The following is a 25,003-nucleotide window of genomic DNA, read 5'->3' as shown; positions in this document are numbered from 1 at the left end:
TATGCAGGTGAAAGAAAATGTCTTCTGTGTTATTATTAGATGTATTAGGCAATGCTAAAACTGTCTCCCCTTCTCCCCTTCTAAGAAATCAGAAGTAGACCATTACAGAATACTACAAAATACATTCATTATCTAGGATATGTCTCAGCTAAGGAGATAAACTCTAAGAATTAAAAATAATATGAGGATATAATTTATCATCCAAGCCAGGACACTCCTCGGAGCAAAAAGGGGCACTATCAGCATGTGTCCTGGACATGGGTATACTAAGCACGAGGCAAAAGGATTGCAGAACTGAGTCCAAATCAGACTAATACAGAATAGAGTTATTATAATCTAGTCAGAGGAGTACAACCTGTGACTACATTATATACACTTCATTTCTAAAAGAAATCCTACAGCTGGTACAAATTAAAGCTAAAGTTGTGTTGCTTGACACACACAAACCCTACGCCACCGCCTGCCCCGAAGTCAAATACCACGAAGCACCACTACAGGCTGCCTGACACCCGGGCTGGAGAGGCCGCCCAAACTCATCTGAAAGCTCTCAGGTAACTCACTGTATCTCTGTGCCTCAAATTTCTTCAAAAGACTTTAATGCTTTACAGTCACAAGATACAAAAACTAGATTAGAAATATTAAGCAACTTAATACTGTTCTACAAACAATGATCCAAAATATATTGTATTTTGACATTGGTAGCAAAATTAAATTCTCTCTGTCTGTACATCACTGACTGAGGATTTTTAGATTTTTTTAATTATAGATCATCACTAAAGGTTACCTACTTAAATGAAGACTATTTACCAAATGTGGAAGACAAATATACAATACCAGTTTAATACAGTGTATGTTAAATTACAGGTTAAAACCAGCAAATTAATCATGTCCAGAGATGGAATGAGGCACATCCATGGAAAGGATGTGTTTAAGAAAAGTTATTTAAGCTCCATCTCTGGCTTTTTGAAATGAGAAAAATGATACCTGACCCACCTTACCTCAGAGGGAGCTTGAGTCTAAGGGAGCTTATGAGTCTCAAGTAAGTTCTCAACTGTTTTCCCATTCACTCGAACATGCCAGAGAGACATGACAAACTGCCATTAGTAACCACGGTTTCTCCCAAGACAGTGATTTGGGAGAAACTTGGGAAAGTCCCAAGGCACCCATTCCAGGTGATTGTGATCTTTGAGAGTCGTGAAATGCTCCTTATGGAATCAATGTGCAACCTGGACAGCCCTACACAAAAGTCTGTTGTTTTGGCAAAGCACCAGGCATCGACAGCTCTTAGAAAATTCAGCCTTACTGGTTAATTTATGATCTTTGTGGTATGGCCTACACTAGATTCAATTCTTAAAAAGGACACATAAGGAGGGAAAAGAAAATTGAAATCAAAATAAAACTAAATCAAAACAAAAACCCATAGCCCCCATTCAAAAACCAGAAGTGTAAAACATACAAACCTAAAATCTTTGACGTCTGCATCAATCCCATTCTGCACTGGTAAACCATTGGTCTTGTCCATCACATCACCCTCCTCCTTCAAATCTCCTAGCTTATCTCCATCAAACGTACCCTTGTTCTTCTTTTCACTTTTGTCGTTTTCATCACTGTCTGCATCCCTTGGGCCCTGTTTAAAAAATAGCTTCAGCTTCACTAATCATCAACTAATGATAGTGGGCAACCACTGTGGACACCAGACTATACTAGATTCTAATTAGAAAAGGATAGTGTCTGTGCCCTTTTAAGACATTACAATCTAATTAACAGACAACACAGTGGCAGAAACACTGCAGAAAGTCTTGCCAAATGAAGGAGACAGACATACATTTAAGTTACAGGGTTTAGGACAATCTTATCACGCCCAGTGTCCCACCATCCCATTTTTTCTTTCTTTCTACCCAAAGCTCAGGCAAAACTTTGTGTCTTTTGGTCCCACTTCTCTATTCTCAAATCTAACTCTATGTAATGGCGCAACTCCCAAGAAGTTCCAGATATGGTAGCTAAAAGTATAATTGGAAAAATGTTATAAGTCTAAATGTTAAGTCTATTTAAAAAAAAAACCACAAACACACACTAAAAACCCCTCCTATGTCACCATTGCCTAGGTAAACTCCTCCCTTACTTCCAAATATTAAGCTCAGTGTGGTCTAGCATCATTCCAATTCAATTACTCTTATCCTGAGATAAACGCCTTGATGATTTGCACTACCACCACCTTCCCCACTGCCAGTTCCACCCTGTATCTCACAGCCTATTGCATCCTCACCAATAATCCTTAACTTTAATTTTTTTAATCCTTCAAAACATGTTAAATCTAGCTATAAAATTTTTCATCAGTGTTTATCTGCCTGTTCCACATTAGATTATCTTAAGACTATATGGAACATGTTACACTGAATCACTAATGCAGCAGAATTTATCTCTGAAGTGGTTCAAACTGTGGATAATTAATGACTGGATGTCAAAGAACTGATGTGGCCCTGGTTGGTGGGGTTCAGTGGACTGAATGCCAGCCTGTGAACCAAAGGATCGATTCCCAGTCAGAGGACATGTCTGTGAGTCAGGTCCCCAGTAGGGGGCACACAACAGGCAATTACGCATTGATGTTTTTCTCACTCTCTTTCTTTCCCTTCCTCTGTCTAAACATAAAGTAATGAAATCTTGAAAGAAAGAAAGGGGAGAGAGAGAGAGAACTAATATGATGCCAAGCATGCTGATATCCTGTTTTCTAAGGAAATTAAATCTGTCTCCTCTTACCAGCATCCTAAGTTAAGACCCTGATTTCCAAAAGGAAAAGAAGATTTAGTGTGGTGACTCGATGTGTACAGAGAGCTTGGCACAATCTTACCAAAAGGTAACTACTGTTTTTGTAAAGGTAGGCAGAAGCAACCTCACCTGTTCCCGACCTCTGACTTCTGGTTCAAGGTAGAAATGAATACACCTACATCAAATTAAAGCTCCTAGTCAAAGGCAAAATCCAATCAGAAGAAGGTGAGAGCTGCCGCACAGCACTTCCCGTCACAACCCGATTCCCCTGGGGAGGAATCGGTAACAGAGGCGAGCAGACGCTGGCTGTGAATGGGTGGGTCTCCAAACACAAAATAAACAGATGCCCTCAGAGCAGTTCCTGAAGGTCTCTGGCTAGAAAAGGGGAGTCGTGTACCTTGATGTGCTTAGACCTTTCAACTCAGTTCGGAGATCGTTGTATTTTCTAAATCATTCTTTGGTCAAATGCAACACAGAAAAAGAAAGATGTTGTGGCTAATATGAACAAAGCAACATATACAAGAAGGAACTTAGGATACAGAACTTAGTTTCACATGGCATCGAGATGATAAATCAGTCTTGGCAGCCACTGAGATGTGACTTTCACAGCAGAATCTTCAAAGTGTAAGATTGGTGGTGGTTTAAAAGGAGTGAGTGACAGCTAATTAAGCACTACAGTGAGATCTCAAAGCAGAGATGAAAATATGACAGGTTTCTGGAGAAAATTATTTCAAAATGTCCAAAGGCAATAGTTCCCTCTTCCTGCAAAGATAAAACTGACGAAAGCTGTTTCATTTTCATATCCCCAGCACTAAATACAGTGCCTGGCAGAAGTTTAAAAACTATGACAAAGAAAATTATATGACCAAAACAATTCCCCACCAAATTTAACTGCTAAAAGAAGGGTCTTCCCAGTGTCTTTAGATAAAAATCCCAGAGGTGGAGATACGGTCTAGATAACAAATAACCACATGAGTTAGACACGATCAATGTCAGCAATAGAACATTAAAAGGATCACCCAAGTAACTCACCCAAGTCACCTTCCACAAATCTACAAATCAAGTCACTGGCTTAGGAGCAGCAACTTGGCTTCAACTTCTCACAAGGAGTTCACAAGGTCTCTGGGCCGAAATGGGAAGACAATGGGATAAAGAAGTAGGAAGTTTCACCAACAAGCAAGAAATCTGGTGACAGGGAGGCTCACTCACCAAATCAATGCTCTGTGTTTTCTTTCCTCAGACCCTTAGCAAGGGCTTGCTGAGAAGCAGAGGCTGCTCCAGCAGTCTGGAAGCAGACCGCTGTAGCCTGAAATCTTGGCTACTGATACCTATATTCTCAATGATATAGCTAAAGGCTAGGTTTTCAGAGGTAGCCTGGACTGTTTTTCACCTATATAGTCTATTCAAATAAAACACAGCTACCTGGTTTACTATGAGTAGGTTATTAATGGCTCACCAGAATAGCAGGTTCCTTCTATTTGAAGGCAGGTGGCGGGGCGGGGGGGAGGCCACAGGGCAGGGGGGTGTCCCAAGGGAGTCTTCTATTTCTTGATTGTAGATGTATGGATGTATTCATTTTGTAAAAATTTATGAAGATGAACACTTATGAGTTACACACTTTCCTCTTATACATAGGTTCAACATAAGTTTAAAGAAAAAAGTTCAGTAAATCAACAACAGCCCTAAATAAAAATAGTTGACATAAAGTCTGATTTCTGAATGGTACCAAGAATAAAAAGTCTAAATTATTAAAAGAATATAGATTCAAAATCATAAAAATGATCTCTCAGAAATGTAAAGGCCCTAGAAAGAGAACAGGGGATATAAATGGCCTCGTACATTTTATGGGATTTTAAAATTTGTTTTAATATTTAAGATAAGATGTTCATAACTACACGGTATTTAAGAAACTCACACTGCACAGAATCTACATTCTTTTTTAATTACCTACACTTTCTGGTCACAGGACTTTGAATGGGTTATTAAACCTGAGCCTAAGTTTTCTCATCTTTAAAACAGTAATTCTGTTTAAAACACAGTACTTGTAAGCATCTATAAAATAATATATGTGCAAAACAGCTTTGAAAAGTATAAATCATTTTATGCAAAAGTAACATGCTAGTAAAAGCTATATACTAGGAGAAATTTTCTTATGTAACATTATTTGTGATATTAAAATTAAAATCTGAAATGCCCCAATTACGTAGTTTAACTTTAATATAAGTGTACACTGTTGATCTGACCCTACCAGGGACACTATCATTCTCACAATGCAATGGCTCTACGATTAGTTTGGGTGTCACCATCTTTTTAAAATTTACAAGTGTGTCTGGGCTTGCTCCCAGAGATTCTGACTTAACTGGCCTGTACAATTTCCCACAAATGTTATAAAGAGTTCCCTAGTTAACTCCAATAAGCAGTCACAATTGTAAAGCACTGTAATTAAGTCCAATATAAACATCATAAAAGCAGAGTTTACATTTTGCTTTTTTGTCATACATTACCTAGTACATAATAGTACTGGAAAAGTCTATTAGCTAAATGAAAGAAAAAACAAAAAAGGATTAATAGTATCTTTTTATTGTGCATTTCCATGTTAACCCAAACCTGTAGAACTCAAACACAGGCTTCAGTGAGTGCTCAAAGCGTAAGCGGCCAAGCCCAGTCAAAATCTCAAGAGTGGGGGTCAAGAAGGGTTTTATGAGACACCAGATCTACAGTGGCAAAGGAATGTTCCACTGATACATAATAAGAAATTGAGAGAAAAGCAGACAGAGAGAAAAAAGAAGCCCTGGCTGGTGTAGCTCAGTGGATTGTGCATGGGCCTGCGAACCAGAGGATCGTGGTTTGATTCCCAGTCAGGGCACATGCCTGGGTTGCGGGCCACTTCCCGGCAGGGGACACGCAAGAGGCAACCATACAATGATATTGCTCTCCCTCTCTCCTTCCCTTCCCCTCTAAAGATAAATAAAGAAAAGAAAAAAAAAGCGGAGAGAGGAACCATATATTGCAGAGATCACAGTACATCCACTTGTGACTCAGCTTCTTCAAAAGACTCATACAACAGGAAGAGAATTTCAGGAACCATCTATTACTTCTGAGTGAAGTAGGAGAAATGAGAATTTAACTTGCAGTAAGTTGCAAGTGATTTTTATCACAAAGTTCCATATGGCACAAGTTACATTTAATGAAATTAGCAACTTTTCTCTCCTTTTTAAAAAATATTTTATTTATTTATTTTTAGAGAGGGGGAAGAAAGGGAGAGAGGAAGAGAAACATCATCGTGTGGTTGCCTCTCACATGCTCCCCACTGTGGACCACCCTACAGCCCAGGCAGATGCCCTGACCAGGAAATGAACCACTGGGGATCCCTTGGTTTGCAGGTCAGCAGTCAATCCACTCAGCTATACCAGCGAGGGCTCCTCTCCTCTGTTTTAAAAAGGAGTATTTAACATACCTGCTTGACATACTGAGTCCAGACACCCTAACATTAACTAAACAAGTGGTTTCTCCTCCACATATTGTCTGTTTTTTCACAAAAAAACCCTGAAACATCAATTTCCTGTAAAGCTCGGCAGTTTATAGCCCCACCAGTAATAAAAAAAAAAAAAAAAAAAAATGGCATTATTAAAAAATGGCCCTGGCTGGTGTGGCTCAGTGAATCCAGCACCAACCTGCAGGCCAAAAGGCTGCCAGTTCGGTTCCCAGTCTAAGCACATGCCTGGCTTACAGGCCAGGTCCCTAGATGGGAGTGTGTGAGAAGCAGCCAATCAATGTTTCTCTTGCATATCGATGTCTCTCCCTCCTCTCTAAAAAAAAATAAATAAAACATTTTAAAAATACTTTAAAATGAGTAAAAGTCTGAAATTACTAGCCAAATGAATTACTCTTTTAAGTTAACATATAATCTACTGTGAGGAAGTCAACTAATAAACAAGCCAGTTTGACTTAATAGAAAGCAATATAGTTAAGAACTGAAATTAGAACAAAATTTGAATCCAGGCACCATCATTTCCCTTCCAAGCCTCATTTTTCTCATCTAAAATTCAACAGTTACCTCAACGGGTTGTTTCAATGATTAAATAAGACAACTCATGAAAGAGCCATTCTTTTTTTAAAAAATTCTTAGCAGTACTCTACCCAATTTTAATTTTTTAGCACTGTCTTTTTAAAAACACACCCACCCTCACCTCTACTCCCCCAAAGCTTTAAAACTGCTAGACATCTCACGTTTCCTCGCGGAAAAGAAACTGCTGTGGCTCTAGTCACCAGATTCTTTGTCCCACTCGTTTTTTCTGAGATATGTGTAGAGAACCAAGCCACCACCAACTATATTTCATCAAATCTGAGACACCATCAATTTGTAAGACATACAATCATTTTATGTGCTGCTAAAAAGGAAACACTAGCAATTAAACTATGACAATGCTGTCATCTCTGAAAGATGCGTCCCAACTTTAAAATGAACAAAACAAGGAGGTGTGCACTTCAGAAAGAGTGGAACACAAAACATACCAGGCACTGCATGTATGATCAAATTCCTGGTGTGCAGAAAGCTAAGTGTTTACATCTCTTGTGTAACCACCAGATCCAGAAGAAAAAAAAAAAAAAACATCTAAATGTCTAGAATGGTATTAATTACAGAAATCAAAACCAACAATAGGTTTTCCAAAAGTTTACTTTTTACTTTTTATCTAGTTAGTATCTAAAAACTTGGCCTGCCAAGTACAGCATGTAGATTTCTTGTTCAAGGGAAGCTCAATTCTAAAAGAACTCCACCCTGTAAAAAAAAAAAAAGTTTCTATATTTGATCCACAGCTTCCTAGTAATTTAAACTTCCAAGAAAAATATGTCTCACAGTAGTATTTACCAGACCTTCACATGCATACCAAATCACCTAAGGGTCTTGTCAAAATGCAGGCTTGTTCAATAGGTCTGGTATAAAGCCTGAGATTCTGTATTTCTAATAAGTTTCCAGGTGATGATGATGCTACTGGCCCATAGACTTTGAGGAACAAGATTTTATAAGGTTTACAAAACATCTGCATATATATTATCTACTTTAAGACTTTTGGATTTCTAATTATTCCCATTTTGCAGATGAGGAAATTAAGATCCAGTTAAGACTTAAACCCAACTTTCATTTGCATTATATTGCATAAAGTTTTTAAACGAAATAAATTAAAGTAGCACTGGTTACTTAAAATAAATGCAGTAAAGCCCAGCTGGTGTAGCTCAGTGGACTGAGCACAACAAACCTGTGAACCAAAAGGTCCCAGGTTCAATTCAAAGTTGGGGCACATGCCTAGGTTGTGGGCCAGGTCCTGGATGTCTCTCTCCCTCTCTTCCCCTCTCTCTAAAAATAAATAAAATCTCTTAAATAAATAAATACATACATGCAGTAAAGACCAGCAAAGCAAGTCATCAAGTTTTATGACCCAAACGAACTGCTGTGAGTGTACATGCATGCTCTAGGTCAGACAGCAAGTCAACCTGGACCAACAAGCAGAAAGGCCCTCCCACAATGTTTTTTCTAGGTCTTTCTTCTGAGATTAGAGTGGTATTCACCCTAATTGAAGTTTACAGTGGTCTTTCTCATTTCAGTGGGTACCATGAACCAGAATGATAGAAATTATGAAAGATAGAAAGTTCTGACTGACTAGGCTTCAATCTATTTGAAGATCAAAAAAAAAAAAATTTCAATGACAGGGTCCTTATAGCCAATTTCACCCAGTGGCTTCAAAATATCACAGTTACATGAGGTTTTGTAAGCATTCTGAACCATGCTTTTTTGGGGGGTGGGTGGGTGTCTTATTCTAGGAATAAAAGATACAGAAATAAACAAAATTAAATGAAAATAAAAGACCACCCTGACTTAACTAACTGGTATTCTGACATTTCCTATTCTGAAAATTGCAATCCCATGGTTTTTGTTTCCTATGTGAAATACTACCAAAAAATTTACAGTGCATGCTAAGAACAAAATACTGCTGCTGTTGAATTCTAAATTGTCAGCGTAAAGTACTCTAATCACAGAAGCCAAAATTACGAAATTGAATCCATTTGTACTATCAAAATGAACTTTAAAAAACTAGACAGAATTAAATACCTTCATTCCACGATAGCCAGAAAACAACCTTACTGCAAATGGAAAACCACTTTATAATGAGTAGATTACTTTGATTCTAAACCTAACCTTCTTTAATTGAAAAGTTAATCAGAGTCTGGATTATCTGTTGTCAGAATAATCCCTTACTAAGAATAATCCCTTAGTACTTGTTTTGAGGTCCACATTCATTATGTCATCAGAAATTATGTTTTCTGCTCTCAGGGGATTAAAACGAGGCTTTTCCATGGCTTACTGGAGGTAATGCTGGTACAGCCACCCCAAAAGTAAACCATCTGAGTGCTCTGACCCAAAAAATCACCAATAACCCACCCTTTTAGTACTATCAGCTACAAGAAGCTTGCTGGCCTTTGAATGCAACCCTTTGAAAGACAAGACTAGATTTTTTTTAAAGCCCACCTTTTCCAATAAGATGCATGCATATCATGACAAGAAAAAGTGATTCAGTTTTCCATGACCAGAGCTTTGGTCAGGTGTTACCCTAACCAACAGGCAGAGCAAAGCCAGGTTAGGTGTAAGATCAGCAGGATACAACCACAAAGCAACAAAGTAGTTCACTAATCCTCAGGCATCCATCCACCAATATTGAATATGCCAATGTGACAGACTGATGTCATTGATCAGTCCCTCCCATATCACCCTGTAGATGGCAACCACATCAAAATATGGAATATTTCATCACCCACAACCATCCCTCTGAGAAGAAGCTGGAACACAGCTGTGCAGAATTTTCATTTATCTTAATACAAACCTCAGAAGCTCAGTAAATTATCTGATTGTTAGTGTTCAATTTCCGGACCTCTGTCCTGAGGTCTCAACTTCTGGTGACAATGTAAAGAGCTAAAAATGATGTCTCCCAAAACAACTAAGGATGGACGTTGCCTTTATAAATACAAATACAAGACATAAGGCAAAAGATATAACTTTGTCATAAGATTAATTAATGAAACAATTGTTCAAAAAGAGAAAAATGGCCCTGGCAGGATAATGCAGTGGTTGGAGCATTGTCCAAATATGCCAAGGTTGTGGGTTCAATCCTCTGTAAGGGCACATACGTAAGAATCAACCAATGAATGCATAAATAAGTGAAACAACAAACTGATATCTCTCTCTCAAATCAATAAATAAAAAAGTTAAATTAAAATATATTTAAAAAAGAGAAAAACAGACAAAAATAATAATTCAATCCCAGCATTTTATTTTTCTCCTTATTCCAATTATTTTTCTGCCTCCTGTAAATTTCACAGTAACACAGGCACACAACCCTTAGCTAATACCCAAGAATTAGAAACTGACATAATAAAGAATTCATGGCGGGAGTCATATAGTTCCAGTTCACCACACTAACAACTTACCTATACATGACACTAACTTTTCTCCTATAGTAAATAACTAAAAGTTACTGGCAGAAATGAGAAGGCAACACTTCCTATGAGGAATCTGTGCTCATGAGATAGTTTGAAAACAAACAAAAAAAAGGTAAGTTGGAGATGTAGTAACACCATTCTTCCTATAGGACAACAGGCAAATGATCATTTTTGCCTGATCCCATTACTCACACCCAAAGTGCAGACCTTGTTTTTCCCAAGCAGCCTCTTTGGTAGGTTCAAATAAAAAAGTGTCTTTTCCTATCTGGATCCACAAGCCACTAAATCTGACCTACATCTTTACAGGGTCAAAGGATCCAAAACAATCAGGTCAGCTTTGGAATGGCTAATATTTAAGACTAAGACAAAAATCCCAGTTTAATTCCTTGATCTTCCTATTAGTTATTATAAAAGATCCTCTTCTAACTAACTTCCTCACACCAAATTTCTAGGTGTGGAGCAGGGAGAAACTCAAACCAACCTCTTAAATAAGTTCATTTCATTTCATTTTTCCCTGTTTTTTTTTCTCTATGATTAAAAACTCCAGTTATGTCAAGAGTCAATGTCAGTGGAAGCATCAACTCAGATATGCCTCGAATAAAGCTAATTCCATGTGGACCTATTCTCTTCATGCCAACAAATCACTCACTTAATATCCACTAACATGTTGAAGAATTGTACTTGGCACTTGAGGAAGCTGCATCAAAACTGAACTGTTACTTTAAAGAAGTTTCAAGTAGAATGAAGAAAAGATGACCAGGACTCTGACACCTAGCAACAGATGTATGCCAATAAAAATACTCACAACAAATAAGATAAAGAAAGTTATGGAGGAAAAAATAGTAAGAAGGGAGGGGGTCTCTTAAATGATTGCCAGCAAGTGGTATTAGCTCAAAAAGACTTAGGGGAGGAAGAGCTTTAAAAAGGTACAAAACAAACTGAGTTGGGGGGGAAAAGGGAAGAGAGATTTAGGGTGCTTCTCACGGCCTTCCTGCCTGTGACCTGAATATAAAACCAATCACAGAGTACTCAATGAGAAAGACTCAAATATTTATGTGTTAAGATCTAGAAAGTCAATGATGAAAGAAAGGAGTAGTTTTGAGAAAGGCTATCAAAGATGCTTGAAGAGGACTGCTTAAACTTAAAAGGGAAGAGGCTGTAGACACAGAAGCTGCTTTGGCTAAAACATGGCATCAGAGAAATCAATGGTAATGAATTTGAAAAAAAAAAAAGCACAGGTACAGAATTAACAGAATTTCTAACTTTCTGACATGCTGGGTGTGAGAAACAAAGCTGTTCAAAAGCAGCCTGAGGTCATTCCATAATGGAAGCCCAGCTAGCAGAACAAGAGTGGCCTGCGGAGCTGATCCCTTGTAAGGGTTCCTGGGCGAGTACATATCACCGTTCTCCAACCTGTTCACTAACACCCCAGCTTCAGCTTTATTTATAGTTCCTACGCTTTTTACTTTTTTTCTTTTTAAACTAAAAATGGTGTTTTCTGGTAGATCAATGAACAGAGACCCAGATTTCAGTTCTAACCTCACATTACTATCAATATGTCCCCCCAAAATTTCTCTATTTTTAAAAGTTTGGTTTACATCTACTAATTTCAGCAGGTGTCTCGCAATACTCTGTGATCAGTGCTGTGAGTGTCTGAGGAAGCTAAACAGGCGTGTTTTGTTTCAGGGGATCAGAGAGAAAGAGAGACAGGAACAAGCTCCTCGAGCCGACTTACAAATCCTCCTTTCCTCAGACAGGAGTCGCCCGGGGATGAGCTCAACACATACTCCACCATGCTAACGCCTAGGCCCCCGCTCTCCGACCGCGGGGACAGCACAGAATTGACCTCACTGTTCACATGGAAACTCTGACCAGGTCTTCTCTGCACCATGATTGGCTGGGAAACTGAATGATCTACAAAAAAGATACACAAGCATGATACAGTGCAGCCAGAGGCTCGAAACAAATTACGAGTGACGTCTCATGGATAAACCAGTGGCGGGGAATCAGGAAACCTGCCATGGTCAGTTGAACCAAAACCTTCTATTGTGCTTTTCCCTGAGTATAATACTCTAAATAGCTAAACAAAACGGAACACACCCCTCATATATCCAGGACAGCAGAGCAATTCAGCAGTTCACACAACTGGTTTATCTAGGTAAGCTGATAAATTAATGTTTACCCCTTTCCAGTAGCAGAATTTCTTTTTAATATATTTTATTGGTGTTACTACTAAACAAAATATGGTTTTACTGCCCTTTTTAAAAACAGCATAATTGGATCTTTTCTGATGACTTGCTGTTATCTCAGGTTCCATTCTTACATTGTGCTGTAACAGCACATCAACCTTTGTTTTCTGTCTCCTTCCTCCCTATGATCTGTCATTTCCTTCTGTTGTCAGAGTTCTCCCCATCCCTCTGCAAGGGTGGTCTGTCAGAAGAGCATCCGTGCCCAGTGACTTAATGTGGCCCCCAACACATTTGTAGATAGGTCATCTCGTACACATTACACAAGTGGTGCAAGGGAAGGAAAAGGAAACATGACTTCAAACGGCAGGCATGGCTTTTCCACTTCCCAGTGTGCTGACGGCAGTGCAGAACACGAAGTTACAGCTGAAATTATGGTCGTTTCCAATAAGACCATTCCCCTGAGACTAGCACTTCAATAAAATATTGAAGATCTGATTTTGTGTTAATTATGTTTTAATAAATTACAGCATATAGCTCCTTCATGGCAATTACACTACAGGACAGGACATTGCTTGACACGCTTATGTCACTGATATAAAATTCATGAGTTGCCAACTGCTGAGGAAAGGAGCTCTAAGACAGGCATAAATCACAGTACAGATGCTAGATCTAGATTACCTGATGTTCCCCAGGCACTGTCTCGCCATTGATCACCCAGGAATATTCCTTTTGGTCCATCTTTGCTGGATTCATCTGTTTCCCAAAACTTTTTACCTGGCAAGAGCTGCTGCAAATTAAAAATAATAGACGCTTTTAAAGAATTCATAAAGGATGAAAGTACAGCAGTCAACACTTTCTTTTAGACAAGGGTACTGAAGATGCTCACGTGCCCTGAAAGTCTTTAATCAGAATGTTCTGGCTACACAGGTTGTGGTCAGAGCATTACTGTACATTTGGCAAAAAGTCAGAGAAGTCTAAGGCAAGGGGGGTGGGGGCAGGGCCTGCACAGATCAACCCATCACAACAGAGGCTCTGCTTACATTTCTAGAATTATTCACTTCACCTATGCCAATTTTTTTTTTGCGGGGGGGGGGGGGGGGGGCTAATAGATCTATTAGCTAACTGCTTACTAAGAAGTCTCTTACTGAAAAAAGTACTTACAACTACTAAAACCCTTCTGCCCACATGTGTAATGACCATACAAAGTTACTCAAGCTTGAGCGTGAACTCAGACCCCACCTCCAAATGCTGGAGGCAAAATCTACCTCCTTTATATACACAGATTCTGTTAACAAAAACACTTCCATCACCAGAAAAAAAGAATGGGGGGGGGGTGAACTGCTCCCCAACTACATATTGACTCATTCCAAGATTCTGGAAAGAGAGAACAGCTGTCTTTCCACATTACTGAGAGAGAAATAAAATCTCCTAACCTCAATTAATTTTAACAGTGCTTAGTAATGCCATTAAAGTGATGTCACAAACATTCTATGCTTCACAGCAATGCAGGCATCATAGCCCTAAACCAATATAAGAACTTTAAACTAGGTTCAACCAAAGAGGTGCAAAGTACTCTTCAAGCAAAACACAGTATAGTTTTGCACAAGATCAAAGCATTCATGAGCAGAGTTACAAAATAAAATTCCATTAGAAGGCCATCATTCTTCATTCTCTTGTCATCAGCTTTACTTACTGAAATGTCCCTCTTTATTTCCTCTAATTATGTTTTCATTTCAGCTGCTACTAGTCAGACAAGAAACTCAGGTGTCTGAGACAGTACTTAATCACTGCTTTCGAACATAAAAGAGCACACCTGGAGAGCTGAATTTCTCAGAGGAAGCACAAACCATTTGGTCTCCTCCACGACACTGTTTACCTTTCCAATACAAAACCCAGCACCCAATGATAATGGAGGAATAATGCAACACTGCCCTCACCAAAATGAATTTTAACTTTCCAAACAGAAATTTTAGGTTTCTCAGCATAATTTTTATCCAGCTCTATAAATCTATCTGACAGACATGGGCTACTACCTGGATCAAAGCAGCTTCCCACACACCTTTCTCTTCAGGTCCTTTATTCTAATCCAACAAGATCAGGACAGAATGCAGATCATGGTCTAGCACTTAAGTTACATAGGGGCACAGTTGTTATACGCAGTCAATTCCTAGTTCCTTCTCTGAGGGAAACAAGGAGGTAACTGGTCTGTTAACTTGAGAAGATCTGAGAAGGCAGGGAAGGGACAATCAGGAAGAAGAGTCCAGACCACAGCTAAGTGGTGGGGTAAAGGAAGCCCTGGACCAGACAACTGTCATGTGTCCCAGGAATAACCACTGAACTGTCCTGGGCCTCATTCTCTTTGTACTAATGAAGAAAATATTTTTCAAACTGGCGTGGTGATTATAAGTGTTGTTAATGAGTGCCCAGCACAATGCCTGCCACATAGTAGTTTCACAAAAAATGTATTCAATGGCATCACAGCAGGCAAAATTGTTGTGCCGTCACAGAAGGGATACTGAAAATTAATGTGAGCTACTCAAGCACAATTCGAGAATTCCTGTTTTTAAACAACTTCTCCTTTCAGTTTCAAAATGCCTTCTTACAAGATTACAAACAATTTATTTCCCTACCGGTTGTCCCTTTTTCGACTAATATTCTGATTTTTTTATCCTATATTTAGTAGGGAATGTGAGCAAACAGAAGTCTGCATCTGCTTCTCTTTAGTGCACCAGAAGAAAGAATGTCAGCAAAAAGGACACCTCACTTGTTGGTTAATTTTATTCTCCATATACAGTAGGAAGAGAGCTAAGGTAAACAAAAATATTCATTAAAGTGTTCATTCATCTCCACACAAAATTGGGAAATCTTTACTCAAGCCTAAGGAAAACATCTAATATAAGTACCAGCCTCCATGTGCAAGACACATATAATCTGTCCATAATTAGTCAAATTGCTAACTGAAGGCAGAGTCCTTGAATTTAAGGCTTCCAAAATGACTTCCTGGAATCCTGCTGTCTTTCCCTATAGCTTGCCAGGCTATCGGTAACACACAAAGCCAGCAAAAGCAGCTGAACATACAAGCAAGGCTGTATATAGGACAAACTCTCTCAAAAGAAAACAAAAATAAAACATGTAGAAGGGTGCTAAAAAATGAAGATTCTATTTCAAAGCAGTAATAAGTGCAACTAGTCTCACAGGAGTGAATAGATGCCAAAAACCTTCAGACCCCAGTCAGACACCGAGAGGCCTTACCTCCCCCCCACCATCAACAACCGGTATACATATAAATCCTAAATGGATGCTAGGAACAGCCCCCAAAGCACTAGAACTCAATATGCTTTGGCAAAGTAGCAGCAAGAAGTCCAATGGACTATTATCAATGAAAACAGCAGGGACAGAAAGGCAAGTCTGTCAGAGATTTTTTTTTTAAAGGTGGTAGGAGAAGGGGGAGCAGCATGCGGATTCTGGGAGAAAACTATGGGGGTTGCACGGGTGCCCTGCAAATGGGAAGGAAAGGAAAGCACTGCACCCAAGTACTTGAGCAAAGACAGATACAAACTCAGTAGCCTTCTTCAGAGTCTGGATCTTACACAGAACCTAGTATTCCTCTCTTCTCTCCAAAACATACCCATCTCTACTCCTCAGCTGTGAGGTGAGAAGCATGGGAATGACTCCTCTGGTACTCATGCCCTCAGTAAATCCCCTTCCCTGACTGTGGGCTAAACCTAGTGACTTCCTTCTAAGGAATAACATAAGACAACAGTAAGGGGTTTTCACTCTCAAGATTACGTTTTTACAAAAAAGGACTTTCATCTTCTACTCCTCTCTCTTGGCCTCCTGCTCTCATCTCTCATCTGCTTTCTTTGGACAAAGTGAGCCACTATGTTGTGAAACCATGAGAAGTCACTGGACATCAATTCATTAGGAATAGAGGCCCTCAGTCCAACAACTTGTGAGGAACTTAACCCTGACATCAACCACTTTGATTATGCTTGGAGGCAGATAGACCCTTCCCCTGTTGAACTTTGAAAAGGCTGCAGCCCCAGCTGAAATCTCCACTGCAGCTTTCAAAGGACCCTGAAATACAGGTTACTGCAAAGCCATGACTGGGTTCTTGACCTCCAGAAACTGTGGGGCTTAAACTGTGTTGTTTTAAGCCACTAAATGTTGGGGTAATTTGTTAAATAGCAACAGGTAACTGATATAGTTGTGAGTATATGGGGGAGTTTTCTTAGATTCAAAAACTTTTTTGAGTTTGATTTCAAGAAGCACTTCTTATTTAATTTCTAATATCTAAAATGCAAGCACTTTTTAATTTGGAAAAAATTATGTCCACTCCATTTCATGTTATCCCCTATTCTGTCTTATAGCTCATATTTAAAGATAACTTGCTTTTTTAAATTCTGTATCAAATCAACTAAGACATGTTAGGATTACTGAGAATTAGTAGCAATCACATATTCAAGAGACAACTGAAATACGTTACTGTTCTAATCTGATCATATTAAAATAAGTTACAGTATAAAATCTACTGAATTATAAAACAAAGTGATGCTGAGTACCCAACTGTTGCTTCAAATTCAACACCAACTGATCTAAGCACTGGTTAAAACACCCTGGGGTTCACCAACCCGCTGGCATAAATGCCAGCAGTTGCCAAAACTTCACTTAAACCACATCTAAATTCATTCACCAAAACCTGAAGTATACACCTAGTGCATGAAGAGATGGTTGTAGCTTGCTTACCCAATCAAGAACTTGGAAATAAATACTGTTCTTTGATAGGACAAAAAAGAACAGACTTCAGCAGAGGTTTACAAAATTCACTTAAAAGATGACAACAACAACTAAGCAATAAGAGGATTAAAAGATTTGACAATCCTGAAGGCAGATAACAGGAATTAGGAATTGGTCCAAGAAAGCAAAGGAGACCCAGGGAGCCAGATGCAGGCAGTATTATCCATCCAGTTGGCATGTTTGTGCATCTGATGCACAAACAAGTCTATCTTTAGAAAAAACAATGCACCAGGTTAGAGAGAAGCTTGATTACATTAGCCTAAAAACATCCAAATAACTTCCCTGGCTCAGGTTCTGCTTATCAAGCAACCTTGGTATAGGAATTTGGCTTCCTTTCCTCTAGCCAAGCATGCTGGTTAACGGATGTAATTATCCTGTCTACTTGAGAGTTATTATTTTTCCTTATAAATTAGTGAAATGCATTATGATTTTTGTTACATTAGTCTCTTACGGTTCTGGTTAGTGTGGGTTAATAGGTCTCAAAACAGGGACTTTAATCAGTGATCAAAGTCCCTGTTTCCAGACCTATGAAACTGTGAACCAGGACTTGGGGGAACCTACATCCTCCTCCCCAGCAACACAACAGACCTGTACTCTTCCTTGAAGTATCTCATTAAATAGAATTCCTAATTACCCCTCTAATGGTGTCTGTTCTCCAATCTTTGAGAGAAACACACACGCGCACACACACGCACAACTATCCCAGCTTGAATTATAGGTTTGTAAAAGAGAACACTTAGAAAAAAATCAGCTGACTTCCACCAAGATGGAGGCATAGGTGGAGACACTGTGCTTTCTCACACAACCAAGTTTAGAGACAACTAAATATTAGCAACAGAAAACACAGCCAGAACACAGAAAATTGAACTTTTTGGAAGTCTGTTAACAACAAATTCTTCAGCCTGACCGGTAAGGGGCAAAACCAGCAGCTGGCGGAGCGGGGTAGCACAGGAAAACTCGGTCAGACGGACTCAGGCGGGCGGAATCCAGGCGCAGGGTTGGACCTAGTGAGAGACCCAGCGACCGTGGGGAAGCAGCAAGGGAGCAGGGCTGCGGGTTGACTGTGGTCGCGCATTCATGCGCAGATAGACAAGCGAGGGAGTGGGATTGGATGGGACCCAACGGGTCCCCACAGCGAGCGACAGTCTGAGTTCCCATCAGACTGTCAGCTGATTTCTCAAAAGACACCTTTACAGGCAAGAAGGGGCTGGAAAGAAGTATTCCAAGTCATGAAATCTAAAGACCTACAACCAAGATTGCTCTATCCAGCAAAACTTTCATTTAGAATGGAAGGACAGATAAAGTGCTTCTCAGATTAAGATCAAATTCCAAGAGTTCATCATCACCAAGCCCTTATTATATGAAATGTTAAAGGGACTTACCTAAGAAAAAGAAGTTAAAAAAACATGAACAGTGAAAGGACAGCAAACTCACAGTTATTAACAACCACACCTAAAACAAAAGCAAACTAAAAGGACAGCTAGATCAGGAGTGGAAACATAGAAATGAAGATCTCAAGGAGGGTTAGCAACAGGGGAGTGGGAGGAGGAGAAGCGGGGAGAAGGTACGGAAAATAAGTAGCATAGACAGTAGATAGAAAATAGATGGGGGGGGGCAAGAATAGCATGGGAAATATAGAATCTAAAGAACGTGAGACACGTGGTCATAAACTAAGGGGGGGTAATGGTGGGGACGGGGGAGTAGGGTGGAAGGGAATGAAGGGGGAAATAGAACAACTGTAACGGCATAATCAATAAAAAAAATAATTTTAAAAAAACAAAGAAAAAAATCAAGTAAGCTATTCACAAGGTTTCTGGAGAACAAAACAGACATCAAGCACTGGTTTACAAATACTGTTATCCACTTGGGAAACCTCTAAGTTCTGACTGGAAACACATTTTTTATTTTATCATCCAACAAACAGACAATGCACAAAGCCACACTTACACAATCAATCATTACATTAACCCCTCCCTAAGAGCCCTTTAAACAGAGGTGGAGATGATAAATAAAGGGCTGAGAATGTCAAGAACCTCTAGGCTTATTTTAAGACATAATATAGTGGTAAAGCACACAAGCACTCTGAAGTAATTTTTAAAAAACTATTTTTAAATACAAACTGTGTGAATTTAACCCCTCTCTGCCTCCATTTTCTTTCTACAAAACAAACTGTTACGGGAACATTCACCATTCAAAGAATTAGCTAATTCTTTGTTGTTAAATAATACTAACAAAACTACTGACTAATCAGTGAAATGCTACCGAATGCCCAGCTAACAGATGTGACCCCAGCACCACCCACCCCTCTTCAGTGCAAATCCCATAAAATTAAGAGCCCTAACAAAACTCCATAAGAAGAGCCATGACCGCAGCTTTGCAAAAACTAAGAGGCAGGATGTTTTATTAAGAGCTGGGGTTGTTTGACCACATCTGCACTAATATTTGCATAGGGAAGTATCAGTGAAGTTTTCTGATGGTCTCAACACTAGACTCACACTCCAACAAGTACTCTGTACTCCACAGGAATGAAGTATTAGATCACTGCTTATATACTCAACATAGCCTGCAAAGAGCTGTCTCTCAGAGCAGGCATGTGGCTTCTTAAGGATACTATCTGCAAGAATGCTACAGCCCTGCAGGCATGATCAGGTTTGATCATGTTAGCCAGCAATGCAAACTCCCAACACAAGCTTGGTTTCATTGGCATGTAGCCAATGCTCAAATCAAATACCTGAGATTTTAACTGGCTGGTAAGATATAGCCTCCTCCCCCATTTTTTAACAACTTAGTAATAAATATCTCATTACATTAAAAGAATCTGACATTAACTCAGAAAAAGAACACTTAGAACTGACTGAAAATACAGTATTATCAGTTAACACTGATAGTCACATGTTCTAGTCAGACTCTGATGTGCAAAAATTTTCAAAAACCCCTTCTCAAAATCTCAATGCCCTTAGGATCTACCTAGCCCTCCACACCACAGACGGTTGTGTCATGAAAGCAACTGAGACAGGGTGTGAAGTGCTTTCCCAAAGACTATGAACTACACTCATGTAAGTCATTGCTGACGCTTTAACTAGAAACACTTTGAATATAAAAGTGTAAATCCGTATCTTTTACAAGGCTTAAAGAAAAGGTATAACCATTCACTGTTACAATTCTTTTGGACAATTCTTTTTATATCAGAAAGTATAGATACATCAAGTCATGTTCATTTCTAAGAATTTATCTCAATGATTAAAAGAAATCAAAAGAAAAACTGTAGCCCTGGCTGGTGTAGCTCAGTGGGTTGAGCACAGGCTGTGAACCAAAGGGTCTCCAATTCGATTCCCAGTCAGGGCACATGCCTGGGTTGCAGGGCCAGGTCCCCACTGGGGGCCACTTGAGAGGTAACCACACATCGATGTTTCTTTCTCTCTTTCTCCCTTCATTCCCCTCGCTCTAAAAATAAATAAATACAATCTTTAAAAAAATATTCAAGTAGAGAGTTCAAGTAAAATTAAAATGTACATTTTTAAAGAAAGAGGAAGGGAAAGAGAGAGAAACATCAATGCAAGAGAGAGACATCGACTGGCTGTTCTGGGTGGCCAGACCAGGGACCAAACCCGCAAGCCTTCATCTACCGGACGACACATCAATCAACTGGGCCACATCAGCCAGGGCTACCAAATATACTTTTGATTTAGAATTGATTTTCTAATAAATAAAAACTGATACTATGGTGGTACAAAATTCACTATAAATAAATAAGACATTTTCTCTTAAGCAGAGCCATTTCACTTCATCTTAAGTTTAAAGTGACAAAAGTATGGCAATTTTAAGGAAAGAGCTCATAACATGTTTCAAACATTTTAAAGCAAGCAGGTAATTTCCAATCCACTTTGAAAACTATAGCTTAAATAAAGAATGTTCAAAATGTTCAACAGTTTAATTACAAAGATGGTATTTTAGGAGTATGATCTAAGTTCTCACTTCCATTTATATAGTATCTACTAATTAAGGAACTATCCTGCCTTCTTTTTAATCAATTACTCAATACATATATGTAAAGATTAGATTTTATTTATTTATATTTTAGAGAGAGGGGAAGGGAGGGAGAAAGAAGGGAAGAGAAATATTGATGTGTGAGAGAAACACTGATTGGCTGCCTCTCACACACTCCCCCAATCAGGAACCAGCCTACAACCCAGGCATGCGCCCTGCCCTGACCAGGAATCAAAAAGGTGACCTTCTGCTTTGCAGGACAATGCCCAACCAACTGAGCTACGCAGCTCAGGGCAAGATGATTTTTAAATATGATAACATTTTTGTGCTATTTCATTTTATTAAAATCACAAAAAAACTTCTAGGAATAAACATTTGCTACAGTTTATCCACATTTCTCTATGAGGCAGTACCACAACCTGACATCTAGTAATTACTTCTTAAAATCTTTGGCTTAGGTAGCAAGATGGTTACTACTGAAAACCAACGGCCATATAAAACAGGATCTTAACTAAATATCTTTTGGTTGAAACCTGGTATATTCTAAAAAAAGGTTTCACTTCTGTATAATTATAATTATGCAGTATATAAAATTAACAGATTTTTAAAAATATTTTGCAAAGTTATTAACTATTTTCCATAAGCACTGTTAATTGTTGTATCTATGGTCCTTTAATAACATTCCCACCAATAAGGGTGAAGTCACACAAATCATTTAGGCCTGGACAATATGTGGCAACCTGACCTTCTCTCCCACATCTGAGAGACCAATACTACTTTTCTATCTACTGAAAAAATTTGGAAGTTTCAACATCTCAAGTACTTACTGATATAAGAAGTTATTACTTGAACAACCTGCATTTAGCCACTACTGGAATAATGAAAGCAGTAAAAGATTTCTTTGCGCCCTGAAAGAAAAGATGGCAAACAAAAACCTACCAGGAATCAAATTGATACATTTAGGAAGCATTTTAAGATAAACACAGCAATAGTGTGGTACAGCTATTAAACTTCACAACCACCACAAATGAAGAAAGAAACAATCTCCTGGATAGGACTGGTCAAGGAATGCCTTAAAAGGAGGTGGAGAGGAAGAACACAGTGAAAAGGGCTTTCCATCAAGAGTAAAGTCAGAAATGAAAGCAAGTGGGGCAGGCGTCCCCAGTAAAAAAAAAAAAAAAAAAAAAAGCATGGTATTGACAGAGGAGAGGCGTAAGGAAAGGGTGTAAAAGCACAACTAGTTCAGTCACCAGTGAGGCTTTAAGAAGTCAGGCTCTAATCCAGAGAATAACATCATAAAAACTAATTCAAAAAAATTAATCTGACATTCTTCCATAAATGGGGTGAGGGGAAGCACATGGATGCTGAGAGGCTAAGCGCAGATCACTTCAATAACCCAGGCAAAAAATAGTAAGAGAAGAAACCTGTGGAAATAGGGGCAAGGAAGATGCAAACTATAGCTTAGATGCCTCAGTTTTCAAAGCATTCAAAATAAAGCTATGGAATTTTAAAAATGAAGATTCATAGCCCATTAAGACAATCAAGAATGAAGTCACGAAGTATACATAAGCCGGTCTACCACTGAATTTCTTTTAATCAGGAATCTATTCTGTAGAGTGAACTGAATGAAAAGGCTAGATGAAAACAGGATACAAATATATAAGAATATGATGTTGCAAGTTTAAGTTTACAAGTCCAACAGTAAAGTTTTAAGGTTGTCTTGAACATCTACTGTGGGTTGCTGGGAAACAGTAAGAGCAAATTTTTAAAAAGGCAATGAAATAGAGGCAAGAAAAATTTGGTAGCTCTCAAATTTTAGGACAGCCACAAATCAGAGAGCAAACAGTTCTTCAACTGACGACCACTGTGAAAATGCAATCTCTTCAAAGAAGCACAGGGGTTTCCCAGCATTCTTTACCTCACCAAGAACACAATCATTGTGAACAAGTTCACCCTTGAAAAGAAACACACAAAGACATGGGCCATTACTTTCATAGAGCATGCTCTCCAAAAAAATTCAAAGTTACTGTTAGGACATAAATCTCCATGTTATTTTGTGATAAATTAACCTGGGGCAAGCTCCACAGTAATCCTTTCTTCACTACTAAATCCACTTAAAGTTTTCTTTCTACCTTCCCCCTTCAAGTTACTTACTGGGCAGAGCCAAAAGAAACTTTCCTTTGCTGTCTTCATAAAACTCTCGACTAATAGGAAACTATGTTTAAAAAACTGAAGAAATGCCCAGAGTGGCCCAGGCTTTTTCTGCAGCATACAGGAAAAGCATGCAAAGAAACAGAGGACTATGTCACCTCTGCAAGTTACCTGTAAATAAATGAGGTCATTTGTTTCCATACATGTATAGACTGTATGGTTTGATCTATAAAAAACCCACATTCTTGTTATACTACATCTAGACTTTAACAATTACATAAATGATTGTTACAGTACCTGAGAGCCCCGTGCACAAAAGATAACCCTACAGATTACTTAGGGATCTGCAAAGCTCACCAATAAAACCATGAAAACATCTAGAGTGCTTCACGATATATCTCCAAAGAGGAAAGCAAACAGCTCAAATGAGAGAGAGGGAAAAAAGTCCTTTGTCTCAAAATAGAACCAAAACCCATCCCCACATCCAGTCAGCCTCCAAATATTTTTAATTATTAAACTGACAAGAATCTCAGTACGCCAGATATGGACAAGTTCCCCTTCTCATGCATTCCAGGAGATGAATATTTCATGGGTGGCTACTCTATACAGGGAAGAGCAATACAGAAAATAAACTACTACTTCTATGTGCTTTGTTATGAGAACCACAGAGTGCATTAATTAACCAAGAGACTATTTTCTAAACTTTGGTGTTCTGATTTCTCATCAGTAAAAATCAGCATATAAGAATTATACATGGCATACTTTAATACATGCTTGAACAAGAAATGTAACAAAAGTAATTTCAGTTTTCCAAATACCATTATATCTGGTCATGTGTGTGTGTGTGTATATATACACACATGGTTATATGTGTATAAACATGTATGGTTTATACCATACATGGTTACAATTATATAAACAAAATTACCTAAATAATTCAAAACTATAAATATTTGCAGAGAAGGTTGAATAAATGCTTTTCAGTTTTGCCTGTTCCTCATCCTCCCCTCCACACCCCCATAACCCTGAGAGCAAAAATGTATTCTGAACAGGGAATACAGACAATAAATATTTACTGACTTGAACTGTGGTCCTTTGAGGGGAGGCAATATCAACTTCTAAAGTAAAGGAGACGATAAAGATGAATCCATGCTTAGAAAAAGGTATTTACTGGTATAAGATTCATTCAAAAAAATGTATTAGGCAGACACTGTTTACAAAGTACATTATAAGCTACAGCCCATGACCTCAACAAATTTAAGTACAAAACAAATAGAAAACATTTACACAAACCCCATGTACAAAATATTAAGGATATAAGAACGATATAAAAAACTTGCTATTTGAATTTGCCTCCATAGCTTCTGATTGGTGAGATCAAAGAGAGCTTTTATATTGGAGCTGGTAATTAAGGCTGGACTTTGAATAATGGGAGACTCTAGACATGCATAAATGAACAAAAAACTTTTGGATTTAGAGAGAGATCTGGCTCTGGGTTCAGACAGCAGACTCATGGTCATATTAACCCCTCTAATTCCTTTCTGCCTGGTCTATAAAAGGGCATCATGATATTGAAGGACCACTGTGAAGGTTGCAATGTATATGAAGTCATTAGCACA

General features: G+C 38.6%; 1 protein-coding gene across 13 annotated transcripts in view; it reads right to left on the bottom strand.

Annotated features, from left to right (window-relative positions):
• The window catches only part of PUM1 (pumilio RNA binding family member 1), a 131,827-nt gene that overhangs the window by 62,728 nt on the left and 44,096 nt on the right, over positions 1 to 25,003 (bottom strand). For 9 of the 13 annotated variants that reach the window (XM_053660591.1, XM_037149372.2, XM_037149374.2 and 6 more), the window contains 3 exons: positions 13,128 to 13,236; positions 11,996 to 12,174; positions 1,461 to 1,627 (listed from right to left, as the gene is read on the bottom strand). In XM_053660591.1, the coding sequence (XP_053516566.1) occupies positions 1,461 to 1,627; positions 11,996 to 12,174; positions 13,128 to 13,236 (455 nt within the window). The remainder of the gene's footprint in view (positions 1 to 1,460; positions 1,628 to 11,995; positions 12,175 to 13,127; positions 13,237 to 25,003) is intronic. The other 4 variants (XM_037149375.2, XM_037149376.2, XM_037149367.2 and 1 more) reach the window with 3 other exon arrangements.

Source organism: Artibeus jamaicensis, unplaced genomic scaffold, assembly GCF_021234435.1.
Source record: "Artibeus jamaicensis isolate MK-2021 breed Jamaican fruit bat unplaced genomic scaffold, CSHL_Jam_final scaffold_847, whole genome shotgun sequence".
In the NCBI taxonomy this organism is placed as follows: Eukaryota; Metazoa; Chordata; class Mammalia; order Chiroptera; family Phyllostomidae; genus Artibeus; species Artibeus jamaicensis.
The sequence above is the reverse complement of the archived record's forward strand: the minus strand, read 5'-3'. Positions and strand labels throughout refer to the sequence as shown.